Source organism: Notothenia coriiceps, unplaced genomic scaffold, assembly GCF_000735185.1.
Source record: "Notothenia coriiceps isolate Sejong01 unplaced genomic scaffold, NC01 NC01_scaffold00019123, whole genome shotgun sequence".
NCBI lineage: Eukaryota > Metazoa > Chordata > Actinopteri > Perciformes > Nototheniidae > Notothenia > Notothenia coriiceps.
The window spans coordinates 1-9,304 of NW_011351824.1; the positions used below are offsets into that span (position 1 = coordinate 1).

The 9,304-nt window shown below is 41.8% G+C and overlaps 1 protein-coding gene across 1 annotated transcript; it reads right to left on the minus strand.

Moving 5' to 3' along the window:
• Positions 1 to 232: 232 nt before the first annotated feature.
• Positions 233 to 7,584, minus strand: LOC104951784 (midasin-like; the record flags this gene model as incomplete). Its single annotated transcript, XM_010778513.1, has 12 exons — positions 233 to 421; positions 515 to 622; positions 1,065 to 1,262; positions 1,776 to 1,898; positions 1,994 to 2,202; positions 4,140 to 4,337; positions 4,426 to 4,686; positions 4,835 to 4,949; positions 5,316 to 5,454; positions 6,310 to 6,440; positions 6,930 to 7,056; positions 7,446 to 7,584. Coding segments are annotated over 12 exons (1,937 nt in total), but the record flags the coding sequence as incomplete, so codon positions are not given.
• Positions 7,585 to 9,304: the final 1,720 nt, after the last annotated feature.

Sequence of the window (9,304 nt, forward strand, 5' to 3'; positions counted from 1 at the left end):
ATTTCTCCGCTAAGTTCAGCAACACACTTACTTGGTTTCTGTAGCTAAAAGCAGCTACAGAGACCATTCAACTAATAACATATTCAGCTTTTTCTGCATTTTCAGCTAAATTCAGCAACAAATGTTCACAGTTTACAGCATTCACACGCATTTTCAGCAGGAAATGCATTTTCTAGTTGCCTATATGAATGTACTGATTATGTTTGTGGTGCAGGTTGGAGCAGCAGTGTACCTGAGCCTTGTCAGCCTCCGCTCTCATCCTGTCAGCAAACACCAGGGCTACATGCTGCCCGGGGTTGAAGAACCCTGGAGACTGGTCGGCCTGCATCAGCTCACACCAGCGGAACAAGTCGCGCAGGTTGAACTCCCAGGGACTTCCCTTCTGACCCCAGCGCCGCTCCACACACACCTCCTGGACCAGCTGAAATGCAGAAAGAAAACCTCACTTGTAAAACTTGGCCTGATGCTCGCCTCGCAGGTCATATCTTCTCACAGCAGACAGAGAGGAACTCACCCTGTTACTGAACTCCACCATCTTAGCTATGATCTCCTTATCGATGCTGGTGAAGATGGAGTCTCCGATGAACTCCATGTCTTTGCTTGTGAGTTGGTCCACAAACACCTAGGACACAGGGGGAAGGCAGATGTAATCTAAGAGATCTTAAGTGATATGTAAATGTTTCTAAATTAAAGGTTTAGTCTGTGAAATGTCAAGGCGACAAACAATGGTGTATTACATAGAAATGCATGTTCAAATATAAATCTGCAACCAGAGAATATTTGCTTAAAAAATAACTAAAATGATTTCTACTGTAAAATATGTATTAACCAAAGAGAAAGATTTTATCATGAGCAATTGGGAAAAAAGGTTAAATTAAAAAAAAAGACATTTAATTTAAAAGTCATGCACTTTTTATTAAATTACCAAGATATCAATTTACAAAATCCCCAAATATATTAATAGACAAGAAAATAAGACAAATAATTAAACAAAATTAAAAACTGCAATCGATAATCATTTTGAACTATCTTAAAAAATGTGTATGAATCCCGCTGCTCCTCACCTGGGTGAATCTGTTGAGGAAGGACTTGGGCAGCCCCTTCCGCCCCCCCCCCTGAGTGAAGGGGTTCTGGCAGCCGAAGATCTTGGTCTTCTCCGGCTGAACCTGGAAGCTCATGCCCAGCTCAGGGATGTAGATCTCTGCTCGGTGGTCGAAGCAGGCGTTCAGACCCTCCAACACCGACTGGGAGGCCAGGTTCAGCTGTCACCATGACAACAAGTCCAGTCAGTTTAAAATCCCAGATTATATCAACGCATTACAGGTTGTTTAATTAAGGTTATTGTAGGAGCCATGAAACGTGTATAGTAATGCGTTTTGTTTTAATATAAGATATTTGTTTGATCACTATTGATTGGTTGGCTTGGGTCACATGGGCGGCACTCATTATAATCCTGTTCACCTGCGTGAGGTGTGTGTGTGGAAGAGAGGGTGACACAGGGCCGTTATGCTTTTTGTTGACCGCAAGATTTGTGATTGCTTTGATTATTATTATTACAATATCTATGTCTGATCACCACGTTTTGTCCATTAAACTACATTATTATTCAAAAGAGTTTTGATCTCAGCAAGTACTCTTTTTTCAGAGTGTCATACAATATCAAACAGGCCCGGCCTCAGCCTCTCAGTAACTTTGTTAGTTTCCTGCTGTCGCTATAGTTAGTAATCAAAAATGGAGGTCGTTTAACGAAATTAAATGAAAAACATTGTGCTTACCTCGTCCAGGACCACCCAGTGTCCAGCCTTCAGAGCAGCCAGCAGGGGGCCATCGCGCCACGCAAACTCTCCCCCCTTTCCTCCCTCCACAGGGAGATCTGTCCCAAACAAATCTGTAACATCCTGCCAGAGAGCAAACCATCAGTCAATAGCATCAGAGTCAGGAAGTATTAAAAGATCCGGAGCTCCAAGGGGAGCATTGTTTAATGAAGTCTCACCGTCTGCTCCGACAGGTTGATTCTGACCAGATGGTTCCCTGAGGCTTTAGCCAGCGCTGCCACCAGGCTGGTCTTCCCCACTCCGGGGGAGCCCTCCAGCAGCACGGGCCTCTGCAGCTTCAGAGCCCGCAGGAGCCTCTGAGCGTTCACCGCCGTGGTGCCAGCTGCCATGGCGTAGTCCGGCAGGTCCCGGCTCTCCGTCTGAGGGCCTGGAGGGACAGGAAGTGTAAAGAGCTCTTTGATTCAAGAACCTGAAGAGAAACTCAACTGAACCAGTTTATTAAGTTAAACTCTTTGTAATCAGTCTCAAATTTTAAACAATTTCTTTATCGATCTAGACCTAAAGCATGTATACCGGGTCTCAGACACCCAATGCAGCTTGGAACCAAAGGCGCACTAACTTACTATAACCAGCAGGCCAAGAGTATCACTAGTTAGGACCTACGCAAATGATTTAAAGCTACGGTGGGTAATTCATTTAAAAAATGTTTTTGTTATATTTATATAACTATTTATGGACAATTTTGGGGCAGGGTATTTGATTATTAAAGAAGTTCATTTTGCATCAGATTACAGCAGCAGTCGGGATTTAGATCAAGTCATAGCACAACACAAGATCCATTATGAGTAGTAATATTATTGAAGCCTTAGATAATAAACAACACTGGGCTGCACTCATCATAGACTTATCTAAAGCAGTGGAGTCGGTCGGTCATGGGATTTTATTGGAATGTACAATTGGAGTAGATAAATAGACGTAGTTTCTAACAGTTAAAACTCAAGTCTCTGTTAGTATAGGTGAACTGCTTTCTTCTCCTTTCTTTATTCACCATATTTTTATAACAACTGTATCTAGGGATCAGTGACATCCCAAATTGTAACGTGCATCTTCTATTCAGATGACGTCATTTCATTTACCATGTCTCTTAATCTGGCCATTGCAAATGTATGGTCGGCTTTTTATACATTTCAGATACAATCCCGACATACATATATATATATACAGTATATATATCAGTGATGCAAACACAGGTATGGTGAAAAAAGAGAGAACTATTCGAAGCAGGAAAAAAACAGCGTAATATACCATCTGACAAAGGCCTGTGCTATAATGCTTCAATTAACTGGCTATTCTTTATAATATACTCAGATCAATAGGAGACAGAGATGTTAAGTTATAAATCAAGGGTTTTTATTATTATTTACAGCAGGGGTGGGGAACCTTTTTCCTTTCAATTTTTACAACATCCTCCGAGGGTCGTACAAATTATTTTACTCATCCTCTGCTTAAAAAAACNCAACATGAGGAGATCTATGGGTACATCTCTCAACACCCATTTGAAACAGAACTGTAAGCAGATTTTTCTTCTTGGATATTTTACAAATCACTCTCCTTTTAAACTCTATTCTTGTTATTTTTAACAACTTTTTTTTGTTACTGTCATATAGTATTTTATACCTGTTTTTCATTTAGTCTCTAATGTCTCATTAATAATTATAATGATCATATCAAGGTGTGCCTTAACCTCACTGAGCTGAGGTTATTTGAGCCTCTCAGGAGAGAGCTCTCTTCCACCTGGTTGTAGAAAAGCTCTTTAAATTCGTTAGCATAGCTAGCTAACCAGATGCTAATAACAACAGATCGCCACTGTGCTTACAACTAAAGACACAGCCTCGCAAACACTGCGGCATGTGTACGGCTCCTTATGGGTACTGCAATATTTGAAGAGCTGGAGCGGCGTTCCGCTGCTCTCCGTAAGCACTCTAGTCTAGTCTACACTCCTTTCAGACGAGACATAACCACGTGAAGACACGTTACGCTCGTGTTGTGTTCAAGGAACCTGTCCTTGGCCAGGAAAAACAGGCACTCGCTTGTTTAATTATTTTTGCGGTCTAGATTTCTTCTTCTTTTTTGAAAACGAAAACTCTTCGGTTCTCCACGAATTACACAAGTCACCCAAAGCAGCGTTAAAAAAGCGGGAGGCGCCGAAAAGCGACTAATTTGCATCACTGATATATATATATATGACTATGCTTTTTCTAGGTCACATAAGACTACAGCCTACTATAAAGCATATTATAAAACATTTGAACAAAAACTAAAGGAGCCATGATATAGAATGTTATAAATCTGGAGCGTTCAAACCTAAAGCAATGTAGAAGGGGTCGATGCCAAAGAAGTCTTCCCCCCACTGGGGTTGCCGCGGCAGGCCGCTGTCGTACACCCTCAGGGCGTCCAGCACCTCCTGGTCCAGTTTGGTCATGCTGCTCAGCCGCTGCTGCAGGAAGCCCAGGCACATTCGGCGAGCCAGGAAGGCGTTGTCTGCAGAGGACACCGTGGTTCCTGCAAGAAGAGGGACCCTCAGATAACAATCAAAACCTCCTTGGAGAGAATCTTTCTCTGTGAAAATAATAATAATCCATCAGCTCACCAGAGCCAATGCCGTCGATGTACACCAGACATGCTGCGTGGATGAAGGCGGTCACGGTGTCCAGTCTGAGGTCCCACTCTGTCTCCTCTTCCTCTTCCAGGGCTCCCATGGTCATGAAGCCGTCCTCGTCCCGCTCACACACAACGTTCAGGAAGTACACCCAGGACAGGATGTCTCTGACACTCAGGATGCAGCGCCGGCCGAAGTCCTGCTGAGTCAGCCACTCGATGAAGTCCAGCATCAGCTCCGCGATATCGCCGCCTGCACCAGACAAAGGAACAACATCAGGAACACTTTCAATTGGCTGTCTTCTATGTTTTCACACATCAATCGTTTGCTATGCTGTAACTAGGACTGACTGGATGTAACTAAGACTTGTTTCAGCAACTTCGTCTCTAAGCTAGTTTACCGTCGATGGAGAGGCCTGAGCGCAGGTTGTGCTGGATGATCTGAATCAGGTCACTGCGGCTGTTGCTTTGAGGACACCAGATCTCTGTGAAACGGTTCCTTAGGGCAGGAGAGAGCTGGCCAAAACAAACAAGCACAAGAGTTATACTATTCCTTCATACAGGTAAAAGCACATTTAGACATTTTAAAATGTTGGACCTTTTTTTTTTTTAACTCAAAAATAACGTTCAATTGTATCTGTAAATGAGGGTTAATTTACTATTATATGAAGTTGGCTGAAAAGGTGTAACCAAGATTTGAGTTATGATTTATACTACATGCTTTATACACACTCAAACCAGGACACAGTTGCACATCTGATAGAAAGACAACACAAAGGTTGAAGAGCATTTTGGGACAAACATTGTATTTACATTTTTAGTAGAATCAATAACAGGCAAATGCAACACAGCAACATTATTTTTATTTATTTTTTTATCTACCTCCTTCTTGCCAAAGTCTCCTCCAGGATTCATGGTGGCCACCAGACGGAAAGCTGCAGCTGCTCTGATCAGCTCCACGTCATCATTGTCTCCGCTGCCCTTTTCCGCCAGCACCAGGGACTTCTCTGTCTCTAAGACACTGAGAGGAAACACACACTGTCAAGGGCCAGCCACGTCTGTTATTCACCTGCATGTGGTTGTGTCTCAAAATGTCATTCCAAGTGTAGCAAAAGTATAATTTGTGGCAGTATACTCTTAAAAGTCTCGTAACAGTACCACTTGTTGCACATATGTTTTACTAACTGTCATCACAAGGTGTCCTTATTGATTGAAAGGGAAAGAGAAGGTGTTTTTTAGAACACAGTTCTTGCCAAGTTTGTTGCAGTTCTATTTTTTCTTTTTGTGCAACATTTTACCATTAATGTCTAATAGAACACAGGCCATCTGCACTGAAAACTGATTATTCGCCCTACTGTGATATGACGATAGAGACTACCCCCAGACTACAGCGCTGCTTCTTTCCTTGTTTTTACTCAAAGTCAAACATGTCTAGATTACAGTCTGCCTAAAAAGTTTTTTTAGATATCCGATACCTGACAGATCTTATTCTTGTAATGCTCATTAGTCAAAATGCATTTTACTATGCAACTTCGTGCCACACATACAGGTACTGAAATTGAAGCGGTTGATATGTGTGAATCTGGTCTGACAGATTCCCGAGATCATGTAGAACAGCATGTTTAGAACAAAGATACAAATGTTATCTTTCATTAGACTAAAGCAGGTTACCCCTATAATGACAGTTTGACCATCACATCCGAACTGTGCAGATAGACTTTTGTTCTGCTGCTAACTCCACCTTCAAACAATGTGATGTAGATTACCTGTGCCCCACCCTCTACAGGAGGGGTTAGTACTTACAAAGTTAAAGTGTGTGTATGTGTGTGTGTGTGTGTGTGTGTGTGTGTGTGTGTGTGTGTGTGTGTGTGTGTACCTGTTGAGTCTCTCCAGCACTGAGTCGTCTGCCAGGGAGATCTCATCCATGAGGAACACCCCCCCCTCCTTCATGGCCAGCACCAGGGGCCCATCATTCCACTGGAACAGCCTGTAGTCCTCCCCATCAGTCTACACACAGACACACGCACAGGGAGGATGATAAATCATGACAAAAGATCTTTCCACAAACACATTCATGCACTGGCTGTAATACCAACTGCCAGGCAACTAATCTAATGTTCAACCTTTGGTATATTTGGGTGTCCTGCAAAATATCACACCATATTATATTAAAATCATAGGGTTAAAATACAGTAGTGCAACACGTGATGCTTGTTTGGTCCTTGCTGCAACCTAAACCAGATAGAATTTATTTTTTGCAAGATATGCGTTACTCTAAGTATCTGTTGAGACCATTTTTTTCAAATTAAAGTGTAATGTTAATTAGGTTAAAAATAAATCGTGTTTTTATTTATATACGATATGAATCAAATAAAAATGTTTCTACAAATATCACAATATGTTAAATTTTATCATTATAATGATATCATTCATGATTTCTTTATGTATCAATACTGTCATGTGTGAAAGTACCATAGACTGTGTATATAAAGGTACCTGATGTCTGACGGGTCGCAGGCCTCCCAGGAAGTCCGATGTCTCCATGTGGAGGTGACAGTTGACAGAGAAGAACTTCTGTGCAGACAGAGCAGCAAACAGCTGGCAGATAGTTGTCTTTCCACATCTGGTGACGGGACAGGAACAAATCTTAGCATTATAATAATAACAGCAAGTGCAGCAACATTCACTGACAGGTCAGGACCACACTGCCATGGTAGCTGCTCCGAGAGGTTCTACTGAGAAAGCAGTGCTTAACGCTAATTGCTAACATCGGCATGCTAACATGTCATAATGTTTACTAATTAACACAAAGTAGAGCGGAGGCTGATGGGAATGTTTAGTCATTAGTCACTAGTGTCATCACGACTTGGAGCTAGGGCATAGGTCAGTTAATAGCAAAGTAAAAAACATGTCCATAGTCTGGTCCCCCTATCCCTCCATAGAGCCAGGGATAAAGCTCTCCAGAACCCTTTTACCCTGATCTTCTGAAGGTCACAATGATTAGAATCTCACCCGGTGTCTCCCACCAGCAGGACAGACTCTCCGAATCTCAGCGCCCGTCCCACCAGCACAGCTAGTCTCCTCATGCCGAGGGTCCACACCACATGGCGAAACTCCTCTGGGACCCCGGCGATGCTGTCGATGAAGGGACCTGTCGATCAGAGCAACAAGACGACATCATGCTGTGTTCATCAGACTAGCTTCATGTCTCTCTGAACAGTTTAATTAAGTCTAGTGTCCAATTCCTCTTCCACCTTTAAATGGACGTGTAATGAGGCAACTTATAGAAACACAGAGTTTAATAGTCCACAGAAATGTGATGGATACTAGCAAGTTTAATAAATTAAAACTGTAGTGGGTAGAGAAAAGACTTGAAGCTAGACTATGCAACTTTGCAGCCACAAAGGCAACATGTGTCAATGACAGAATAACATTCAATTGATTTCTTAATTCACTTTTGTGATATAACCACTTAGCACAAATAGAGGGTTACCAAATCAGAGAACTGACCCATGAATGTCGTATCACAGTTACACAAAACAATCAATCGCACAGTAACATTCAGAAGTGGTCTGGTCACACAAAATCTGATCATTCTGCATTAGCAGAAGTCTAAATGCACAAAGCAAGGGAGCCTTTTATTTCTGGGGAATGTAACGGGTTGTTCTATAGCAGTGGCGAGCCGTGACTTTTATACCTCGGCCCTCTGACCCCCCCTCCCTCTTCACCCTTGTCTTGCGTTAGGTCATACCCCCCTTCCCATGCTATTTTCGGTCAAAATTGACCGGTTTTGCACAGTGATATCTCTGGAACCCCTTATCCAATTTTGATGGTTGACATCTCGTTTGAACAGTCAAAGCAAGTAGGATCAAGGGATGACAGACAGAATGACACCAGGGGTGAATTTCATATTATTTTTGGCAGTAAGTTCAAAGATAGTGCTTATTTTTCATTACTGTATATTATAAAAATGCTTGCCATGTAGGCTGTGTTTACTGGAGATAGAAATGATTTAGTTAGTGTTGTAGCTGAGATTCTTCCCGTTCCAATGGTATTAGGGATGTATTGATTTGATACAAGCAAGCCAGTGTTTCATGTCATGGTCCGGACCCACCGGTGGGCCCATCAAGTTCAGCATTCACTGTGATGAATATAAAATAAGACACTGATACTGTTTTCTTCAATGAACATTTATTGGAAGAGAAATATACCATAACAGAACGTGTGTGTTCACGTTAGGGCTGCCCCCCGATTAGTCGACCAAAGGTTAGTCGGCCAAAGAGTCTTTGGTCGGTCAAGATTTAATTGATCGTTGGTCGCCGAAAAAAAAAAAAAAAAAAAGATTGAGAAAAAAAAAAAAACGGGAAACAGGAGTCACTTGTTTTCACGTCAGATAAGCTGATAGTTTTAACCATGTCAGGCGTAAAATCAAGAGCTTGGGAGCATTTCGAAAAAGTAACAGACAACCCGAAGAAGGTGATATGCAAACTTTGCAAGCAAATATTCTCCTATCATTCATCAACTACAAACATGAATTATCACCTGAAACATGTAAGTACCGTTCAAGCCATTAAAAGATGGACGCTCTGCGGCTCTAGCCTTAATAAAAAGCCTGTTAGATAAAATGTATTGTCATATTATGGGCTATTAGGCTTAGTCTAAACTTAAATTAATGTGCATTTCTCTCAATAGGCTCATCCACTATACGTTGATAGGGCCACCGCATCTACCTCTAGGCCTGTCACGATAATTAATTGTGTTGGACGATAAACTTTTCTGGAAATTATTGCGATAAACGATAATATTGTCGGCACCGTTTTAAGACCATTTTAGACATAATGATAATTTATAATAATAATTCAAGTACATCC